Source organism: Corvus moneduloides, chromosome 3, assembly GCF_009650955.1.
Source record: "Corvus moneduloides isolate bCorMon1 chromosome 3, bCorMon1.pri, whole genome shotgun sequence".
In the NCBI taxonomy this organism is placed as follows: domain Eukaryota; kingdom Metazoa; phylum Chordata; class Aves; order Passeriformes; family Corvidae; genus Corvus; species Corvus moneduloides.
The window spans coordinates 106,469,616-106,492,746 of record NC_045478.1 but is presented as its reverse complement, the minus strand read 5'-3'; the positions used below and the strand labels follow the sequence as shown (position 1 = coordinate 106,492,746).

The 23,131-nt window shown below is 48.5% G+C and overlaps 1 protein-coding gene across 1 annotated transcript; it reads right to left on the bottom strand.

The window, feature by feature from the left end:
• Window positions 1-28: 28 nt before the first annotated feature.
• TOGARAM2 (TOG array regulator of axonemal microtubules 2) lies at window positions 29-21,725 on the bottom strand. Its single transcript, XM_032103925.1, is given in 13 exon segments — window positions 29-353; window positions 2,538-2,627; window positions 5,692-5,905; window positions 7,969-8,072; window positions 8,075-8,157; window positions 10,593-10,699; window positions 11,648-11,762; window positions 12,936-13,088; window positions 14,590-14,825; window positions 15,580-15,685; window positions 17,379-17,511; window positions 19,595-19,855; window positions 21,668-21,725. Coding segments are annotated over 13 exon segments (1,896 nt in total). The 3' UTR covers window positions 29-117.
• Between the last annotated feature and the right edge of the window lie 1,406 nt (window positions 21,726-23,131).

Below are 23,131 nucleotides of genomic sequence, written 5' to 3'. Positions count from 1 at the left end.
AGAGGGGGCAGGTGCACACCCTTCCTTTGCATTCTGTCCTTTTTGGCACAGCTAAGAAGTCACGTCTGGAGGTGTCCAACTCAGCACTTTGTCATCTCTCTGCAGGTCATCGAGCCTTCACCAGCCCAAAATGTCGGAGAGGTTTTCCCGCACATGCGGAGGCTGGCTGGCAGCATGCTTCCTCAGCTTGGCGCCCATCACCTTGTAGAGGGCGCAGGCAAGCTTGGTGACCACAGTGCGGACATTGGCGCTTCGGACAGGCAGCGCCTTGTTCCCCAGGAAGGACCAGAGCACGGGCAGGGTGTAGCGCTGGACGACTTCGGGGCTCCTGGGATAAACCCATCCCACAAGCGCTGCTGGAAGAGAGACGCAAACTTCTTAACCACCAGCCTTAATGCAAACAAGGATCTACCTCTAGTTGTGATTTTGGGAGTCTCTCTGGCTAAGATCAGTGAAATAACAGTGAGAGCCCCATGATCCAGAAATGGGCAAAGCAGCTGAACATCCCCAAAACAGAACCACCAAGCCCTCAAGACTAATTTCTCCAAATCCGAGCCTTGTACCTGTGGCAGACTTCACACCTTTACTAAATCCTTTCACAATCTGCTTCTGCATGAACAGAGACTGAAATGTCAAATTGCTGTTTATTTCCATTTAGAAGTTGTCTAAACCCACGCTGAAGATTTTGAAATGCACCATAGAGAGGCAGTTGAGAGATTTCTAATAAAAGGGATTATTCCATTTTTGTGACCTTTGATGTCAAGTGCCAAAAGTCTAATCTGGCTCTTCCCTTTGCACACGGCAAAGGGCCATATTAGACCACACTTGAGAACTCCAGCCCACCAGAGATGGGTGCTGCTTGACAGCTGGATTTGAAACATCAGTGACTAGCCGGTGTCTTTGGCAGAAGGCTTTTGTGGCTTCTAACAAACAGCTGTTTCAAACCTCAGGGTGTCTTAGGTAATTACCCAGACCCCATTGCCATGGCATTGGAGCATCTCCAAATTTTAATGGCATTTCCCCTCACAATGTTAATGGCATTTTTTCTTACAATATGCACTGAAATAGGAACAGAGAGAGAAAAATGCTACACAGGGGATGGAAATTTAACCAAAACACAAGTGTTCTCTCCCGCTGTCTCCAAAGCCTGCTCTCTGCTCATTTTCTGAACTGAATTATATCAAACACAGACAAAAATTTACTACCAACAGGCTCTTTGCATGGCAGATTTGGCTGAGAGATCAAAACCTGAAATGATCTGGGGACCATTCTTATTTTCTGACCATGCAAAATGTTATGTAGTCGCCATTTATTATTCTGTGGTGGAAGAGACTTCATTTTCTCTATGCTGTTAATCCACCAGCAGTCATCAACATTTAAACAGCTCCTGAAAGTACCTAAAACCAATTCTGCTAAGCAAGAAAAGGGTTACGGTACCCATTTTAAGATGGGAGCTCATTTGAGCTTACATGCAATTAAAGACATCGGTCACTACGCAACTTGCGCAGAGAAAGAGCCGTCTGTTCCCACTAAATCTCAGAGAGAGCATCTGCTCTTTCTAAAGTAGTCCTAATTCATGTTTAATTCCTTTATTTGAAAAAGAGATTAAAATAGCTGCAAAACTAAATTCCCTATTCCTGGAGATCTACTTTATTCAAATGCTCTTTAAAGGGCCTTTGACACTCCCAATCACTGAAGGTGCCCTTTCAAGATTCATAATGAAGACACAAAGTGTATTAAACGTTGCATTTAAAGATGCTGGCATAATTAGCAGTGGATTTAGCCCCAGCTAAAGCAAGGCTATAAATAAAGCAGGGCTATACACCGCCTTCTCTAGTATATATTGAGGTTATCATTTTTCCTTTCCTTGGCTACTGCTGACATAGCAAGCTCCTCTGAGCAATCAATTATCAGCTGCATTTGGAGCATTTTGGGCAGCGCTGACATAGGAAGACCCTGACTGCACACCCTGAAATGCTCAGTCCAATGGCACTTCCACAGCACAGGCAGGGAGCCTCAGCACTCTGCTTCTGCCCCTCTGCCCCCAAAGGCTGCCTTGCACAAAATCCGTGCCTCTAACACGTGTGCTGAGTTTTGGCCTAAGCTGTGACCCCCAGGCACTGCAGGCTTCCGCCTCAAAACTTTCCAAGAGCAAAGCAAGAATTCTGTGAGGACAAAACAAACCGATCCCCTGAAACAGCATTTGCCACCATTTTCCCTAAAGGATCAGAGCTGTCCCTGAGCTTCCAAGAGAGGAGCCAGCTTGGGAATTTTTAGCCCCTCCCTTTCCTGGAGGCAGCTTCTGAGATGCCCCAGTGAGAGCTCAGCCCCGAGGCCGAGTGCCGCCCCCATCTCAGATGCTGCACACCTCTGCAGCAGCCAGGGAAAACCTGCCCAATACACCTTCCATGGGTATTGGGCAGGAGGGACAAGCTCAGCACCTCCTGATTTGGAGGAGCCACTCTAGTGTCTATTCACTGGCATTCCCTGTAAATTCTGCCTCGGAAGACCTCTTGCCTTAGAAGGGGAGGCCATACCTGAGAGATGCTCTGTGACATCCAGCAGAGCTTGGCCCTTCAATTCACTCCTTCGGTGGCTGAACTCTTTCATCAGGGATACTTTATCTACAAGGGAAACACACGTTTCTGCTCTCTCTTCTGAGGTCATAAGAGAAAGGACAGTGGGGTGGGAAAGGGCAGGGGCAACTAGATTTTATAAAAGAAAGGAAATTCCTGTCGACTTTTGAATCCTTTTCTTCTTTCCTTCCAGCCTACTTGGGAGGATTTTAAATTCCAAAAGAAAAGCTCTCCTTTCACTTTTTAAATCCAAAGTTGTCTGCTGTACCAGGAGCTATGTTAAACATTTCACATCAGGGACCTCAAGAGTTCAATCACACGTAGGCAGTGAAAAGGTTTTGCATCCCAGAGCTTTGCAGAAGTGATCTTCTCCCTCCCCTATGGAAAAGGGTGAGAAGGCTCCAAAATTTACACATCCATTCCCACCTGAAGGATAAGCTGTATTTAAATTGTCAGGTTATCTGTGTGGATCTAGGGACAAGACTCCAAGTTATTCATACAAGAGCTATTACTGCTCAGTGCCTCAGTAGCCTGTGGGTTTCTGTAACATCTGTGAAATCAGATCTTGGCAGAGAGACTGGAAAATGAACTGATTTCCCAATACTTGACTGTCGCATGTATTTTAATTTTTCCTGTGCTGTCTGTTGCAGTTTTGGGGGTCTTGTTTGAATTTAGACACTGTTGCCTGCATTGGCCTGCAAGCCTTCAGTCCTACCACTCTAATAAACCAAGGCAAGCTTTTCCTGGAGACAGAACATGTGTGGGATGAACTGTGGTCCCTCGCAGGGCCACCAGGGCTGGCAGTGACAAAGCAGGCAATCAACCACTACAGAGCTACATCCCAGTGTGGGTTTCAGTAGCAGGGTATTATTAAGAGCTCCTTTCCTGTATAAGATAGAACAAGGAGGTCCCTAATGATCTTCTTGCAAGCATGCAGCAAAGAACTGATCCTGCTATCCTACTTAAGCTTTGGCTTTGGCAATTACACTCTTCTCTTCACCTTTTTAAATAGACACTTCAGGTTTTGCCTCACACTCTTGCAGTACTGGCAGACACTGTTTCTCATTTGCTGTTCCTCCCCAGAGTGTGACCTTACAGCTGCTGCTTTGAAAAAAAAAAGCCCTGAGATCTGGGTATCTTAAAGGACCACAAAATGTTAATAAAGTGTTAATATTGGTATCTACATGGATTTTCAGGGGAACTCTTGGGGTTTGGGTGTGTGAGGGGAAACTGCTTGCTTGGTTCTTAAGAATCCAAGTGTGTAGGAACTATTCACCTTTCAATTTAAGGGTTTTGAATGCCCTGTGCACTTGAAAATGGTAAAGCTCAAGTCAATAACACATTTACCCAACTGTTACTTTATCTGCCTTGAGAGACCTGAAGACAGGGGAGCTTCTGCTGGCTGTTAAAGAAAGCAGGCAGCTCAATTCTTACGAACTCACCTGTAACTCTCAGCTCTGCTTATCAGCTGAACCTCCTGGCTGCAGGACAGACAGCCCAGCATTTGCAAGACGAGGAAAAGGATCTGCTTCTCTGTGCTCTCATTTTCACTGCAGACCCCTCCTTGCTACCTTAACACCTATGGGCTGCTGGCCTGACTCCATGCCCTGTGTCAGGCAGTGGCCATCTGAAGGTCATTTCTTTCATGACTGAGGACAGGATAGGACAGATGAGAAAGTCTCACCAAAACCTCATGTGCACACAGAGTCTTGGAGCAATGGCTGGCCTCTTAGCTATGAAGCTCAGTGCAGCAATGGGGCAAGATGATGTGCTTGCTCACTTACTCCAAGCTAGGAGCGTTGCACAATCCTTTTGAGTTCAGGAGGTTTCTTGCCATTTGCCACTGGATTTCAATTTGTAAAGGTAGACAGTTTTAAAGTACTTGGAAAGGTTTTGTTCATGCCTTTTTCAGGTAGAGATTTTGTTCCCCCACTAAAGCCTTAGATGTTGACTTTTGCAATATTTGTGACTTGGTTGCTTCTTTGAATTCTTGCAAACATCCAGAAAAATGTGCAGAAGTAAAAAAATATATCCCACTTTATTTGCTTGAACCTGTCTCTGGGCAAAGTCATTGTGATGAGAGACAGAGGTGCCTCGCTCCTGTTCTGACATCTTTGACCATGGAAAATTGACAGTGATCTCAGAAGTGGTGAGAGGGGCATGGCAGAATGCTCCATACGGAACCCTGAAGGGATCTGTTTGCCACATCCTCTGTTAGCAGGATTCTGCAGCTTTTCCCAAGACTTTTCCCATGCACCACAAGAAATGGGTATGGGCCAAGAGCAGTACAGGTCTCACACCCTTCTCCCCAGTTCATGAACAGGAAGAACCCCATCCTTGGGACACAGAAAGGCACTGAGTCTGGCAGTTCAGTGAGTTCACAGAGCAGCTGAGGTGGAGAAAGTGGAAACTCCCCTTTAAGACCTGCCTCTTCAACACTCCGTTTTTCAGGCGTATTCACCCAGTGTGGCATTTTCAGAGCTGACAGAAATCTGTGTGGCAAAGGAATTTACAGCAGCCCTTGGCTACGTAGTTATTTGCTATAGCCATCTTGCCCCATGCAAAACAACATGTGGAACAAGGCATCACTGACAGCTGGCTTTATACCTGTTTGTTATAAAGAAATGAACTTGATAAATCATAAGTTTCTCTTTGAAAAAAGAAGAAGAAGGAAGGTGGAAAATAGACAGCTAATGCCTATAATGTGGAGCCTTCCAGGAGGCTGCTCTGCAGAAGCTCTGATGAGCCAGTGTCCCTTCATGCCAACAGCAAAGCTATTCATTTGGGAAGTCGAATGGGGCCCAAGCAAACTCCAAAAATCCCTTTGTCTCTGAATTCTAGCAAAGCTGTAGTCCAGTTCCTCTTCAGCTCCTTCTCTGCCAAAGCAGACAAGCAGCACAGAGCCAAGGACTCCTGGGACTTCTGGGAAATGCTGATGCACATTCAAGCCTGGTGGGGGACTGGTGCGTAAGGACTGCACCTGCTCAGCTTCTGGTGGATGTCAGCTGGAGGTTTCCACAGACAACAACAGCTGTCAAGGCACTCAGCGTTCTCTTGACTCGCAGAGGCAGAGACACAGTTGAGGAGAGTCCATGCCAGGGCTCAGCCTTTCCTAAATGAGCCATGGATTCTTCCAGCGCTTTCACAGCTGCGGCATAAACCCCAGGGTCCTTTGAGTTTAGGTTGTTTGTTATTCCTTCAACTAAACAGCTGACCACTGGGTTTAAGCCATCTTTTAGGATGTCTGCAACCTCAGCCAGCACGTCCAGCGCCTTCTGCTTCACTTTCTTATGAGTATCACATATTCTTGGGACAAAATAATCAAAAATCTGTGAAGAGAACAAACAACATGAAAGCTGGATTAAAATGTCCTTGTTTGAGGAAGGGATGTAGAAATGAGCACTCAGCAATGTAAAAGATGAAGGTGATCCTTCCTGTCAGGTCAGCACTTGCTTGCACAATTTCCCTGTTTTCCTGTGGGCCACTCACTGGAATGGTTGCGCGACCTCATGCTGGTTCAAAGATTTTCATATATTTTGAAGAGGTTTGGGTGGGGACAGAATAGTTCCTATGGTGTTTCTCTCCACATTTAAGTCATTAAATTAATCCCATTTATTAAAGCAAAACAGTATCTTTGCTTTAGATATATGGAACCAGATATTTACAATGCCCGTTTTTCTACACAGTTGCCTCAAGTTCTGAGGGCAGTTATAATTTTGCCAAAACTATGGCTGGAGGAGATCCAGGTTTTGTTTCATCTGTCTCAGAACCTGTGTCTGGAAAAGTGCAGGGCTGTTGGGGTTTTAGGAGCTCTCCTGGTTTTTTTCTTCTGTTAAAGGAATTTTGCCTATACAGGTTGCCAGGGGAGCAAATGGCCAGGTACTTAAGAAGAACAAAAGACCTGGCTGCTCTTTTTGTTTCACCTGGGGGTGAGGGCAGTCAGTCTGGGGTTCAGGAGAGAGGGAAGCTGCTTTTTTCTTCCGCCACTTTTCCTTCTGCTGGACAAAGTCCCGGGATCCCAAGCCCGCCTTCCCTGCCGCGCTCGGAGCCGGGCCGTGGCCGCCCTGCCCCGCCGCTGCTTCGAGCCTTCGCTGCGTTGTAGCCGTGCTCGCCCTGCCTGCCCAGACCTCCGGGGGGTTCCCCGTTTGGATACACCTCGTCTGCCACTCGGGATTTGTGCTCGTCCCTGCCGTTCCAGCCTGCCGTTCCAGCCTGCTGTTCCCAAGGGTCTGGCCGGACACCGGGATCGGCTGCCCAGGGGTTTGTGAAGCCTTTGTCCCATCCCTTCCCGGGATCCCAGGCCGCCATTGCCGCGTGCTCCCCGAGCTCGCTCCGGAGCGCCCCCTGCAGCCGCGGGGGAACCATCGCACCTGCCCTGCTCACCGGGAGCCGCCAGCGCCCCTGCCGGCTGCGAGCGGAACTGCACCCGAGGGGAAAGGGCCCGACAGCCGGGAAGGCTGGCACTGGGTTTGTGATTGTTTGCTGGTACTGCCATAGTTATTGTTGTTTGTTTGCCTGGTTATGTATTCAATAGTAAAGAACTGTTATTCCTATTTCCCACATCTTTGCCTAAAAGCCCCTTGATTTCAAAATTATCATAACTCGGAGGGAAGGGGGTTGCATCTGCCATTCCAAGGGAGACTTCTGCCTTCCTTAGCAGACACCTGTCTTTCAAACAAAGACAAGGGCTCTGATCAACTCTTCCAGGATCCAGACCATTTGTCTACCTAGCAGGTAGACTTCTGAAATTTAATGTGCTGTACCGCTCTCATTAGAGCAGGTGCAGTCCCTTGACACCCACATTATCAGGCACCACTTTCTGGAAAAAGAGAAGAAGCAGCTACTGGGAGGAGAAGGAAGAGATCTGTCCCTAGCCATTTCCCTCCTTTTCCAAAGAGGAAAAAAAGACCCCCAAGAAGGGTGAGCACCATCTTTACCAAGAGGATTAGGGATGACGATGGAAATGAGTAGCCAGAGTTGTGCCTGTGCAAGACAAGATGGAGTTTACAGAAGTACCCTTTAAAAATAATTGGTTTAAACCAGCCCAGCCTGATACTTCTCTTCCCCATCCAAACCCATTTTTTTGTCCAGCTTTCAGTGGCTGGATTCCCTTCACTTAACCCAAGTGGGAGTAGGAGACAGCAGAAGTTACACCAGCAGAAAACTCTGTCCTCATCTGATGAACAGCATCAATAGGCACCTGCCAGACAAATACACCTGGACTGAAATAACTTGTCCTGAAGCGTGGACCTGAATTAAATATTTCAGGGTAAGAGGGACCAGCCTGTCCCACACAGCCAGGATGTAGTGCCAAGACACACTGAATTAACTTTCCTGCTACAGGCTTGGGAAAGGAGCTAAAGGAAAGGAACAGTGAAGACACCCTACATACTTGGACAGTGTTAGTGGAGACGAGCTGGGGGCTGGTTTTGCACAGATCTAGGAGGAGTGCCACTCCTTCCATCCATGTCTTAAACTCCTTGGCTTCCAGGAGGAAGGCTCTGTTTCTTCCACAGCTGGAGGTAACGTGACCTGGGCTTTTGGGCGGTGTAGGAGGCGTTCATCAGAGGTAGACTTCACCCTGGAAAATAAAACCAAATTAGGACCTGTTGGTGATCATACCTTCAGTTAATTGTGAGCAGAACATCTTGAGGAGGTTTCCTAATGATGTGATTTCAAGCTAGAAAATCTTGATTATTACCGCTTTCCTGGGCCCTAGGGTATATCACCATGTCCTGCAGCCATAGGGAGGAGGAGGAGAGAAGATCCAGCAGGCAGGAATTGTGCAGCAAGATTGATTTATGTAATTATTTTACAAACTCTTTTATAGACTTTTTTCTTCACAGTCTAATTGGACAGAGGATCAGCCACCCCTTGGGGTGATTGGCTAAAATCCTAAAACATCCATTGTCAAAATATTTTTCTACTGTACTATAAACAAGACTTTTCAAGGTCGCAGGTGGCTTGGGTGTTTACATAACTCTGCTACCTCTTCTGTGAGAGAGAAAAGTCTCTCACGGACTTAGAAAATAGCAAGAAAATCCTTGCTAGCAGCATTTTTGTATCCATACCTGATCTGAAAAATAACGTGGACCTCATGACAATCATTACAGGAGACAATCTGCAAGCAACATTCTCACCAGTGCTTACTCAGGAAAACCAAGGATGAGATGCATCTCACTTATCTCCAGACGGCTTCCCAGGTACACATGTCGCACTGCTTTGTGAGGAAAGAGAGACGCTACTTCCAAGTTTAAATGCCTCATCGTAAGGGAGGTGTGTGCCTTATTATAAGGAAACTCATCCTTCTGGAGAAGTGTCTCTACAGCAGGCATGACAATCTGGAAAAGTAGCTCGGATGCATCTGAACAGATGGATAGGGGCATATCTGAAGGATCCAGAAAATCAGTAACAGGGATAAAAACAGAAGCCAGACATCCCAGCACTACGCTCACATGATTGCTTCCCTAGAGGCTAGATCCACAGCTTAACAAACCCACTGGGAACAACTCTCTTGGATCAGCCTGTCTCTTCCATGGGCATGGGAAGATCCTGACTACGCTACTGAGGCATGTGGTCACTCTCCTGCCAGCGCTGAGCATGACAGAGCTAAATAAATCCCCTCTGTTATCAGAGGACAACAGGTACAAGTAGCTCTCCCACTGGCAGGAAGAGACCGCAAGGACCAAATTCCTGTCTCAAATGCTGATTGCAGCCCAGGGGGAAATAAACCAAACATGCTGTCCATCAAGCAAACAGTATGAAGGACAGGAATATCAAGACAAAACGTCCACATTGAGACACCTGTTGACCAAAGTTGCTCAGGAACTGGCTTGCTACTTACTACTCATCTTGATACTGTCTGAGGGTAAGAAAACCATGATTCAGGAAGGCCAAACCACATGCATGGGAAGTGCTATTTTGGGGAATGGCATCTTGCTTCTAGACTGGGACTTCTCATCAAAACAGCCATCTGAAAAAGACTGCTCTCAGATAAAAAAAAACCTGGTTGAATTTACTTGTCCCAAGTGAGGCAGCGGAGACATGGCCCTCTCACAGCCTCCACAGCACTGTCCTTGCCACTGCACTGGATCTTCTGAGCTGCAACCAATGGGTGTCTTTTTGTCACCCATTTTTTGTGGAAACCACTCCAGAGAAGTTGTGTTCAGCGTAATGCAGAAGGAGACATTTTTTATGATAGAGCATTTGTAGGGAAAGGAAACAATCTCCGGCACAGGTCATTTCCACCAGAAACATCTTCCTGAGGAAGAGGCATGTAAAGCTTGTCATGTGCTTTGTCACATCTAACAAAAGTGCTCAGTACTGCTTACTGGAAGGCAATGGGGTGTGGTGTGGCAGTACAAGTGTCTCCAGCCACTCTGTCTCCTGAGGAGAACTCAGACAACCACCTGTAGTGGTCAGCAACCCAAGTTTAGTATATAACTTACACTTATGGTGAGAACCCAAAATTCCTTTGTTCCGCTGTTTGCATGCTTTCTCCTGATTGGTTAATGTTTTCCCCTCTTGCTTTATGTATGAGCTTATGTATATTCATATCCCTTCTTTAATATGCATCAGTTTTAGAAAGTTCTTTGTTCCTCGACGTCCCCATTGGATCCTTCCCTAAGTCCCTCCTACGTGTTGTTCCCATTGGTTCCCTTGCTGTCAACCCCACCTACTTGCCTTTACCCCATTGGCTGAGATCCCTTTCCCCACCTATTCTGTACCCAGTATAAGATCCCTGGACCCGCCTACCAGTGGGTCTCTTTGTCCCTGTCATTTCACCAGAATAAACCTGCGTGGAACACATACGGAGAGTCCCCTCTCTTTTCTTCTTTGCCTTCGCCTGCGTGCCTGCCTAACAGTGACAGGAAGATACAGCCCCTTTTGGGTGAGGAGCTCTACCCCTTTTCATTGTGTGTTGGGCACTGAGTGCCGCCTTCCAGAGGGGTTTCAGCGTTGACCTTCGGGCTTTTTTGTGTCGGCATGCAAGGGGTAAAACCCCCTTCTGCCAGCTCACTGCTGCTGCAAAACCCCTCAGCCTGGGGCTTCTTCGAGCCATCATTCCTCTTCTTCACAGGCTTCTTGACAGATGGGCGTTCACCCTTCTGCGTTTCCATCCCCTACAAAGGCATAAACACCATGAATCTTTAGAATATAAAATAGGAGATTACCTTTTTAAACCATAAGTTATAACCAGGATCACTGCTACCAAGGCTTAGGGAAGCATTCCTAACTTACAGAAGGAAACAGGCCAGAGGTTCAGTGATGCCAACTCTTTGTCTTCAATAGCCCAAGGCAGGTTATAGGTGCCACCATACTGAGCAGCAGTCAACAATCCCAAATTCATTAGTCTTGAGCATAAATGGGAGTAATGCAAACTGGTAGGCAACAAGCCTTCCTAAAGGAAGCAGCAGAAAAATTTGGACTCTTTGGAGGTTGGCCCATTGTGTTGGAACTTGGTTTGGTTCAACTCTCACTCTCCCTGTTCCTGCACAAAGGCACATTCTTTTCTAGACTGAAGATGAATAAAAAAACCCCAAAATAAACACATTTTCCACTGGATGCTGCTGAATTCACCAAGCTTCTTCCAGCTCCACAGGGCATGACAGCAGGGCAGTATTCCCAGAAGACAGACAGTAATTGTAGTAATTGGGATTGACTGGGACATCTTTTGTATATTTGGAAATTTTCTTGGTACTGCTGCTTCCTGTGTCTTTTGCAAAGACTCTGTTATCTCCAGAAGCACTGTTCTCACTTAATTGCTTTACTAGAGGCAGAGTAGGGATAGTGGGGTGGGGGGTTATGCTTAAATGTAAACCCATTTTCTCCTCTTTCCCTTCCCTGTTTGTGGCCAATATTCAAAATATCTAATACCCCACTTTTTCCCTAATATTATCAGTTCCTTCGTGCTCTGCAGATGAACAGGTTGAGGATCAACAGTTCATTCCCAGGAGCAAAATGATTCAGCAGAAGAGGAATGAGATAAAAGACAGATTAGGTATGTTTGATCTCATATTAGCAGTAGCAATACTTGCACAAAGGAGACATTTCTCCTGCCAAGCACTTACTTCCTTCTTAATTCTTGATGGAATATCTCCCAGGTCACAGGTGGAAACAGATTGTTCCAAAAGCCTATTATGTTTTTGATGCATCATCAACATTTGCACCATCTCACACCCATAAATGCCTAACACAGGAAAGAAAGAAAGAAATTAATACAGACTATTACTGTTTTTTCTCCCTTGTGAACAAACAAAGGAAGAGCATTAGCAGAATAAGCTGATGCCTTAAACTCAGCAGGTGCAATACTTGAATGAGAAGGCATTACCTACTCAGCAAAGAGAGAGGTTTACCTCCACTTGTCACTGCACAGTGCTGTCAGCTGAACACAAGAGACAAGAGGAGAACGTGGGGCAACAGAAAAATACAATCTCACTCTGAAACTGTGGGTGCGCTTCTGTGGCATCGAAGGATCCCAGGGAACAAGCGAAACACCTCTGCTTTGAGTCAGAGCTTATTAGCAGTGTCTTGCTGCCATTGCACAGTAATTTGCCTTTCTTTAACTGGCAGGGAAGCCAGGACCAAATGCCTCATGTTTGCTTTTGATTATTCTATACCATATGTATGTACAGGGGCAGCTAGTTGCTTGGCAGCTATTAATGGGAATTTAGTCCTCAAAGTAAGGGGATGTGGGTGGTTTGGGTTGATTTTGCCACTAGGAAACCACAGTTTTCTTCAAGAAGCAATTTGGAGGTCATTCAGCCACAGATAACAGCATTATAGAAATCTGCAGAAGAGGTTTAAAAAGACTGAATACATTGGCTAAAGACCCCTGGAGTATTTCTAGGAAAGTCTTAAGCTAATGAGAAATAGATGTATGGGATCCTTCAGTGATGAACATTAGCCAACACTTTGGCTTTGTGTTGTGCACCTAAGGCCAAGCAAAACTGTTTGACTGGCTCATCTGATGGCTCTTTTGATCTCAGGAAAGAATCATTCAAGTCCCAGGAAGTTGGCAATGCTCCCTCTTGCGGGACAACCTCAGGTTCCCCAGCACAGTCATTTCCCCAGACAAGCCAGGGCAGTGGTCACAGCACCAAGCCTGACAGAGCTCAAGAAGCGTTTGGACAATGCTCTCGGGCACATGGAGTGACTCTTGGGGGGCCCTGCACACGGGCAGGAGCTGGACTCGATGACCCTGATGGGTCCCTTCCAACTCAGCGTATTCCGTGACTCTGTGAACCTCATCCACACAGTGAGGTAACTTAATAATGATTTTAGTTTCCACTCTTTTATGGTTTTGTCCTTTACAGCCAGACATCAAACAGTTCTCCTGTTTTAGGGCGTGAAATGAATTACCTTGTGTCCTTGTCCTGCGTAAGCTTCACCGCCATGTGAATCAGCCTCCCCGCCCTGGTGGCTGTGCCTGCGAGCTTCGTGACTCCAGTTTTCTCCATCAAGGACAGGAGGAGTTGGGCCGCGCACTTCCGCACCTGGACGTGGCGGCTCCTGGGAAGAAGAGAGCGAACTCTGGGGCACAGGGAGAAGGAGGGACAGCAGTGCAGGCCTTGGCCAGAGCATGCTCCCTGTCATTGCTGGGGGAAAGAGGCCTGGGTTCTCCCTGACACTTGAGACACCTGTAGAAGGTTCTGTCCGCAGAGAAACACAAAGTTAGCACTGTACAGAAGGACTGCCTGCAAGCAAGAGCGAGGAATTCCGTCTCCCTGCACTATCTGATACTCAATGTCTTTCCCCAAATTTACTCTGAGAAAGATTAAAGAAATAGATTAAATATGACTTATTAAGAAATTAAAGGCAATTCATGCTGACCCATCAGAGGGCACCCATTACACAGAGCTGCAGCAGGTTTGAGGATATTTCCACACACTTATCCCCAAAGCTGCAGACCCTTGGAAAAAAACAAACGCAGGGAAAGAACACTGTGGGGCGTGGAGTTGCAGAATATCCAGCAATGCAGCCAGTTTCTTCTGTGAGGCTTGGCAAGAGATACATCTGAATGTTTTACCCTTTTTCCAAAGCTGAGGAAAGGGTGGCAGTCAGTTTAGCCAGCTTGTCCTGTTCTAGACAGTGTCTCTTGGGGACTATCAGGCCCAGCACCAACACTTAAGGCAGCACCTGCTTCAGCTGTCCCATGGCAGTCGGCCTGTGAAGGTGCCTGTACAGTGATTCATCATCTCAAGGCTAACATGAGACATCAGTTTGAATAGAAAGTGGAGCTCTAAGGCCAGGACAGTCCTACAAGACTCCTCTTGGCAGGAGCTGTGCTCTGTGCCACACCCAGCACATTCATCCCCATGTGCTCCACGCCCCAGCAAGTAGCCTCCTTACTTCTCAAGTGAATGGCATAATGAGGATGCATGGTTTTTCCCAAGGCCTCTGTGGTTAGGGCTGTGAAATATCAGAGCGCTCACAGCTGCAGTTGCAATTGTCCCTCTTCCCACAAAACCACAGGGCTCTATCCTTAGCCTTTGCAGGCACTTTCACTTGCCCACCATTCACCACATCTAGGCAACTCGGACAGACTGGGAGAACTCCAGGAAGCAGCAGCAAGCTGAGTCAGGGGAGGTTGAGGTTGGATATCAGGAAAAAGTTTTTCACCCAGAAAACTGGAACAGGCTCCCCAGGGCAGTGGTCACAGCACCAAGCCTGAGAGAGTTCAGGAAGCCTTTGGACAATACTCTTAGGCACATGGTGTGACCCTTGGGGTGTTCTGTGCAAGGCCGGGAGCTGGACTCAATGATCCAGATGGGCCCCTTCCAGCTCAGCATATTCTACAGCTCTGTGATTCTGTCAACTAAAGGGCTGCACGAGGGCAGAAATAGGTGACAAGAGGAAAGAAGTGAGGTTGATTGGAGAATCAAGTCACTGAGTTCACAGAAGATGCAGGATACAGGACCCTTCCCTCCCACCATTCCCATTCTCTCTCTCAGCCCTTCTCCCCCACACACAATAGAAGGTGAAGAACATCACTAAGAGAAGAAGAACCTACTGGACTCCACTGTCCATGAGAGCAGTCATTGCTCGTGCAGGAGTCACATGCTCCACCATGACTCCCAGGGTGTGACTGGCTGCTTTCTGAACAAACTCTGGGGAGTTCCACACCCTCTGGAGAAGGACCCGAGCAACCTCATCCACCTCCGAGTCCATGTCCTTCTTCAAGGTCACAAAGAGCTCTCCAAGAGTGACGATTGCAGAGTAAGACACCTTTGAGCGAAGGTTGGTCACCTGGGGAAGTCATGAGGGGAAACATAAGAATCACCTTGAAAAGAAAACCAGTTGCCTTAGACAAAAGTCCCAGGAAATGACAGCACTACCCGCTGTGTCCAGGGGAACACAAAAGCACAGGCAGAGCAGAAGAGCACAAGCACAGAAAGGCACTTAACTCTGGCACCTACTTGTGCTAGGCCTCAGGCCTGCTTCCTGCAGACCTAAAACATATTATTTCACTTAAAGTGTTCTACTCATATAATGTCCATTGCTTTGATTTTAGACCCTTTTATTAGAAAAACAAACAAATTAAAGCAACAACTGTTTTCAAGCCATAAAGGCACAAGTCATAAAGAAAAGATAAAAGAGTCATTTACTCCTGTTTGAAAAAGCAACAGCAGCAGCTGAAGCCCTCAGCCAGGAAACAGAAAACACAGGCTCAAGTCTACAGACTAATTGGCAGTGTTGAATTACAGCTTGGGCAGAGATTTGGACTGCAGCAAATAACATAATTAGTGTCTCCGCTTCTGCATTTGCACGTTGCATTGTAATGGCAGCTCGCTCCAAGAGGAGAGTGTCAGATGCCCGACCTACCAGTAAATAGAGCTGCATGTGCACACAGATCCTATAGAGAGCTGACAGACATGAGAAAGATAAGGTCTAGAAACAGAAATGAAGGCAGTCCCTGAGCACACAGGGAGATGAACAAGCACATATCTACTCTACACACCGTGTAAGAAGCACGGCGGACGATTCAGAACAATGTTCTTACCTCGTTGGTAAGTGCCAAGCAAACCTCACGAAGTCTACAAAGAAGGACTTCTGAGTGGGACTCAGCCAGGTGTTTGATGCTGAAGAGTCCCTTCTCCTTCAGCTCCCTGAAAGGCAAGTACCAAAAAGATTGACTTTCTCTCCACCCAAGAGCTAGGCAGCACCCTCTGAATTTACCAGGCTGGCGGCTCAGTCAAACAAAGGGAGGTGCTTTTCAAGCAGTACTTGATGAAATCGTGGAACTCGCTGCCACAGGTTGCTGTGGCTGTCCAAAGCACACACAAATCCAAGAGGCAAATAGAGGGCTTTCAGAGTCTTCATTTGTGGCCGTTTAACAAGACAGCCTTTCTGAAGTCTCTGGCACATGAAGTCCCTATGTCAGTGCTTCCTGGAGGCTGTGAGACCGTGCCATGCTGCTGTTTCTTGTCACCTCCCTGTACCTGTCCCTGAGACACAGTCCCATTGGGCTGTGCCTGGGGCATTTGCCTTCTTTGCCAGCCCCAGCAGGCAGTTCAGCAGTGAGAATCTGCACTGGCACTCTGTAGCTGAGTTTCCACTCTGCAATCTAGGCCTGTCTGCCACCCACTCCACTCCACTCCACCTCATACATTCCCCAGGAAAGCAGCAGGATGCCCCAGAAGATTCCACACCAGGGCAAGAACAGCTGAAAGTCTGGCTTTTCTCAAACCCCTCTACCTAAAACAACAGCAACATGTTATTTACAAGGTGCAAACATCTCCCTCTCTCAGCACTTGCTTTGTGCAGGACCTGAGCTACAGGAAGGTGTGTGATGCATCGGGGCTGCAGCGCAGGGCTGGCGGCCGATGCCACGGGCATCCCTGAGTGTCACCCGGACCCCCCCACAGCTGCAGAAGCTCTCTGCACCTCACAGGGCACCAAACAGAAATGGGGAAGAGAAAGCAGAAGAGAAAGGGCAGAGCAAAGGCGACTGCACAAGGAGATGCATCGCGGCAGATTTTTCATGCTCATCCCAGGGTGAATGGAGTCCTTATCCCAGTGTGAATGAAGCAGTGAGTAGATGATAACCCAGACATCAAAAAGACAACCAGTATCACCTAACATTTATAGGGTTATCACCTCTGGGCCTCTACAGGCCTCCTTCTGTCTGTGTCTAAGTTTGGGACACATTGTGAGTATTGACAAAACATCTCAGGCCCATATGAAGCAGTGAGAAGGAAACAGTTGACTTGCAAAAGTGCAAGATTCCTAGAGGATTTTATTTCTTTTTCCTTCTCTTCTGCCATGACCCCTTCAGGAGTAATGACAGGCTGAGTGACTCTATAGCACAACTCAGTGCATTTCTCAGAAAGAAGAACTCCCTGTAGCTGCTCCTGGGACTCACATGCAGAAGGTCACAGGCAGACCCTGACTCCTGCATCTGCTGCCAGCAGTGGGACCAGAGACAAATTTTACTCAGTCCCACAGGGCCCTGAGGCACCCAAATCTCTACACTCCAAACTGCTGCCATCCTGCTTCTGGCTTCAGCCAGCAAATCATCTTGTCCCACAGCTTTCTCTCTTCCCTCAAGATTTCCTTTGCAGCTCCATGGAGCAGCAGGCAAAGCGAGGAAACAGCACGGACCTGCTGCAGCTGGAGCACTGCTGCAGACCAAGGCCAAGAAAAGGCTGCTCTCAAATCTTTATCCTCTCTCTGCTCTGGAGTGGTTTCACTGGTGCCCCTCAGCCCTCTGGGCTGTTGGGGCTCAGAGGCACTAGCAAAATGCTCTCCTAACCTACCTTAACGCTAAGAGGGAGACAGAGTGAACGGGGCCTTTCTTACCAGTCATCGCTGCTGAGCAAGGAGAGTGCCTCGAGCAAGGACTGCTGTGGCTCCAAAGAGGCTCCGTCCTTCTGCCCCTTCCCACGGAGCGGCTCCTCTCGGCGCTCGGCACCAGTGGCCGTCTGCGGGGTCACTGTAAGGAGAGGGTCAGCCATGAGCGCTGCAGCCCCGGGCAAGGCACCCCGCCATGGAGCGGCCTGCAGCCCCATCTCCCAGCCAGGCTTCCATGAGGTACAAACTGGCACTGGCTCAGAGAATTCCCTGCTCTCTGGCTCCTTGCTTTCTCCCAGCCCCCCCAGCTGGGCACAGCTCCTTGGCTCAACCTGACAATTGCCCACACAGCGCCAGCTCCCAAGTGCCACAGGTACCACAGCCAGCGGCACGTTCCTGAGGCCGCAGAGCTCCCACTCCCTGTGAGACAGTGCCCACCAGCAGGACTTGCTCCCCACGAGGGACCCCTCAGCTGCCTCTCCTGTCTCAGCGCCCTGATTTCCCCGAGCCCTGAGGACAGAGGCACTCTGCAACTCCCTGAGGAAAGACCTGCAGCTGCCTCGTGACAGCACCAAGCCGAGCCTGAACAACCGAGTCCTGCTGGGCCCGGCTGAATCCCCTCAGAGCAGCTACCAGGGAACAGCGATACCTGACCCTTCACACCTCACAGTGCCTCTGTTCCCATTGGCTTCAAATATTCTAGACAGAGGGCAGCTGAGTGCACTTACATTTCAGCCTGCTCTTGGGAAGGGAGTAGTTCATGGATTTTGTTCTTTCCAAGGATCATGAATCTTTACTGTTTCAGAGGTACACACTGGCTGTATTTCAAAGATGCTGAGGTCAAATTCGTTTGTCATCAAATGGACTTGTTTGCAAACTGTGCAATGCCTAAGCTTTCTCTTGTGGAAAAATGCAATTTCCAGTCTAGATGATTGCGATAAAAAAGCCTTCTAAATGCAAACTGAGGATAAAAATATGTAAATACAGATGCAAATAGTTGGCAGATGCACTCTCTTGATAATCAATTTACCAGGTATGAGAAAATTCAGATGATAAATGCATTTCTTATGAAACCCATTTGTCATCAAAAGCACTGTCGATCAAGTATTTCATGTCATGCACTCAAAAGCTCGTTTTCTAATGTGTACATGAAAACACCTGAGCTGTCTCAAATGATGGAGTATAAATATTGCACAGAATCTAGATGAACTGCTCTAGACTCTGTAGGGGTTTTGTGCTACCTTGCATGTTCTCACACAGTAAGGAAGAAGCGTAACATCAAAAATACTCGGGAGCTAATCTGGCTGTCACTGGTGTACCCCTGTCACTGCCATCAGTGGTGTCACTGCAGAAGGATGTCGATGTACACATCTATATTCAATAGGAATGGGGAGCCACGTCAGGCTAGTTCTGGTCAATTGTGAGCATGGAAGTAGCATCACTAGAAAAGAGCACTCAAAGTACCATTCCTAGCTCCCTTCTTCTTCTCTCACCCTACTCAGGATCATAGCACAGGCAGGCTGCCCTCACAGGAGAGGCAAGAGCCACTAGGGACTATGTGCTGTGTATTCACTGCGGGCAGCAAACAGCCTGGGAGCACCAGGCAGCCCCTCCTGGCTGTCACCTGCTACACAGGCCGCTGTATTTGGGTGGGGTGACACAGGAGGCGCTGCTTGTTCCCTCTTGGCATTGCAGGCCGTGGGATGGCAGCGGCGAGAAGCCATTGGGCACTTCTGGGAGCAGCAGCACGGCTGCACCAAGTGGCTGACTGCCATGCAGAGACAACCCTTGCTGGGAGAGCAGGAAAGCTGACTGCAGAGCCGGACAGCAGCACAGGCAGAGGGCCAAGATGGAGAGTGGACAATTGATCGTGGTGGTACTCGTAGGTGCACAGTGAGCACACCCTGCCAGACTGCCCCGAGCTCATCCCTGCAGTTACAGCTGCCTCCTGGCACCAGTGCTGTAGTTTGCTCTATCAGGATGGGCAAAAGCCAGAGCTTAGGTCTTTACCACTACTTTATGCAGCTCAGCTTTCCAATGGATCAATAAGAACCAACTGCTCCAGTTCTGCCGAGCTGGAGTAACTCAAGAGTAGATTTGCTGTTCATTCTCAGCACAGGCTATGAACCCAAGATCCCAGCTGTGGTGGCTGAATCAGGAGGCAGTTTGTGCTCCTTGTGCAAGGAAAACCGGTGCAGGAAAAAGCTGCTGTGGAGCAGGCTTACCTGAGGAGTTGCGTGGGAAGCTGCCGTCTCCATGGATGATGGGCTTCTTGGACAGTAAGGGCACGTTGTCCTGCTTCCTCAAGACCTTCTTCTTCAAGGCACTACCAGGGTGTTTTCTCTGCACACTGGAAGCTGTGCCATTGACAGGCGGTAGGCTAAAGCCTGCAGGGACCAAAGAGGAGCTTGGAAGTGGAGGGTGACGATGGAAAGGCCCAGAAAACTTGCTGGAGCTGGGTAACGCCTCTTTGTTATCCCAAAGAACTTCAAGTATAACAATGGCACAGTAACATGGGACAGTGATCACAGAATCACAGAATCCTAGAAGACTTTGGGTTGGAAGGCACCTTTAACCACCATCTAGTCCAGCCCCCATGAGCAGGGACATTTTCAGCTAGAGCAGGTTCCTCAGAGCCCATCTAAACTGGCCATGAACACCTTCAAGGATGGATAAACAACAGCTTCTCTGGGCAAACTGTTCCAGCGTTTCATCACCTTCATGATAATAAATTCTTCCTAATATCTAATCTAAATCTACCCTCTTCTGGTTCAAAACCAAATTGCAGTGATGCTTCCCCAAAGAAACAAGGAAACCCCAGTATTGCGTTTCTTTTGTTTTCCTGTTTCAGAGGCTGGCTGGGGAAGTTACCAAAAGAAAGCGCAGATAACCTTGCGTGATGCCCTCGGGCTGAGTGCTGCCTCCTGAGGTCCCTGCTGCTGCCCTGGGGCAGCGCACACAGCACTGCAGTCAGAGCCCCTCAGCCGGGATTCAGTCGGGAACGCTGCTTGCTCCTGGGGCTACAACAGAAGCACTGGCTCGGGGCTTCAGCACAGCTCTACAGCACCAGCTCCTCAGCAGGGAGTGGTGGGAGAAGGGTCTCTGGGGTTTTCATTAGAAGGAGTTGAATTTTATTTCTTCCAGGTTGCACCTTGGTTGAAAAGCATTCTTTTGGACTCGCTTTTCCTGGAGGCTGCTATCCAGGAGAGAGTCTGAAGCCCCAGTGTCCTTTGTTACAGTGGGGATTCTGTAACACGACGTATCAAACAAGGAGTCCATGGAAAAGAAATATATATGGACCGATTCTTGATAGCTGTTTCAGAGATGTTTATTTCTCCAGTCGCATGGCTGAGGATCTGCCAAGGAACTGTTCCAGTCACGGGACCGAGGGTCCTTCTGCCCGCGCAGGGAACACAAACCAACCAATGGGGAACGAGGCTGAGCAGGGGCAGGGAAACCCCGTGCCTCCCCTCAGGGCCCCTCTCCCAGGGCTACATGGCAGGGGAGGGACCCCAACACTTCACCCATTTTTTTTTAACAAAAAGAGATTTAAAACTTAACACTGAAAACAGCAAGGGCAGTTTCAAAACAAAACAAGCCACCCTCCTGAGTCTTTGAATGTCCAAACAGATTCTCCGGAACATCTTAAGGCTGACAGAAGGGAGACAGGACTTTCTGAGCATGCTTTGTGGGGAAACTGAGGCAGGAGAGGGTTTAATTTCTTCCCTCCCCCTTTTCATCCCCCCCTCAGCATCGGAGAGGAGTTGTAGGGAAAGGCAATTGTATAGGGAAGCCATGGGGTGAAAAACAGATTAGGAATAAACTGGGGATGGCGTAAACCCAGGAAGGGGTTCATATTGGGTATAGGGTAAAAGGGGGAAGTAGGCTGTGGGTAGGGAAATTGCAGGGATGGATATTGTTTATAATTTTGTGCATAACGGCTGCCTTTGACTGGATTACCTCCAGGCCCAGTAACATTCGCTGCTTGTAAACCCTTCTTTCCTTGCACTATATCAAATTGTACAACTTCCCCATCTCCTACACTTTGCAGGTAATTTTTAGGGTTATTCCTTTTAATGGCAGTTCTATGGATGAATAAATCTTCCCCTGTATCATCTCATGTTATAAATCCATAGTTGTTTTTGACATTGTACCATTTCACAATTCCTGTGATTTTCGTTGCTATAACTTCTCCTATCACGTGCTTGCGTGTTTGTCGTGGCTGCTGGTCCCGCGTGGCCGCCGCCTCGCTGACTCCGACGTCTCGGCCGGGCCCCCGCGTTGTGGCTGCTCCTCGCCCTCCGAGGGGCGCTGCTCCGGCGCGTGTCTGGGCTCTGCGTGGCCCCACGTTGCCATCGCCGCTGGCCACGTGCCCTATGAGTGGTTTCGCTCCGCCAACTCCACGCTGCTTTGAGAGCGGCCCTATTTCAGCTCGGCGCTGCGCTGCGCGGCTTCTCGTGTCGCTGTGGAAACCGCCGCTTCTCGTTCTACAAAGCTCTCCAAGCCGTGTGCTCAGAGCAGGGTTCCATGCCGACCCCGGTTCCTGGCTGCTCTTGGGGGCCGCCTCTCTGCTGCTCGTGGCCCACGGCACCTGTGGCGCCTGCGGCATCGCTCCCTCACTCGCGGCCGCGTGGCCGGGGACCCCGAGACAGGGATGGGGTCCGCGATAAGGCGTGTGCTCCTGAGAGGGCCAGGCATATCCAGCACAGGCACCTCCGCCGGCACGGCTGCAGTCACGCGCTCCTGGGATGGCGGCCGCGCCGTCTCGGCCATGGGATTATGGCCATCCTCTGCTCTAGGGGTAATAGGACCATACAAATGCTCTTCAAGAGCTTCACTGATTACAATTAATCCACGGAGAGCTTCTGTCGCTAGTCCATGTTTTTTTTGATCCCTTATCTTATCCCAGATCTCGTGCCAAAACCACTCTTGACTAGTTCCAGGAGGTTCAATATCAAAAAGTAAGTCTCGAGAAATATAGAAGAAATTTTTGAAAAGCCAGTTAAAAAAATGTTCTAGATCTCCTGGAACAAATACATTCTTGTTTTGTTGTTCAAGGATTCCTTTAACTTCTAGATACATTTCTTTCTGTGGTTCAGAGAGCCGCATTTCCCACGATTCTTCCATAGTTCAGAGAGAGTATCCAAACCAAGGCGAGAAGAGAGAGATCTAGAGTAGTTTTTACTCACGAATTTTCTGTCCTTAGGGATCGGTGTCTTGCCTGCATTCTCTACCATTTGCTACAGTGGGGATACTGTAACACGATTTATCAAACAAAGAGGGCCGTAGAAAGGAAATATATATAGGCTGATTCTTGATAGATGTTTCAGAGATGTTTATTTCTCCAGCCACATGGCCAGGATCTGCCGAGGAACTGTTCCAGTCACGGGACCCGAGGGTCCTTCTGCCCGCTCAGGGAAACACAAAACAACCAATGGGGAACGAGGCTGACCAGGGAGAGGGAAACCCTGTGCCTCCACCCCAGGGCCCCTCTCCCAGGGCTACATGGTGGGGGGGAGGTACCCCAACAGTCCACATGTTGGAGGCAGATTGCTGTAGGCAGAATGGAGGAAGCCGCAGCAGAGGCAAGTCTCTGACCTTGCCCACTGCTGTGGGACCCAGGACAGTGCTTTGGAGTTGTTCCCACTGAACTCAGGCTGCTGCTACCGCAGCAACATCACTTCACACATTTGATAACAAAGAGTTGGAATGGCGCACAGGACTTGCCCCAAGAGCTACAAATAAAAGGCAGGGAGGTTAGA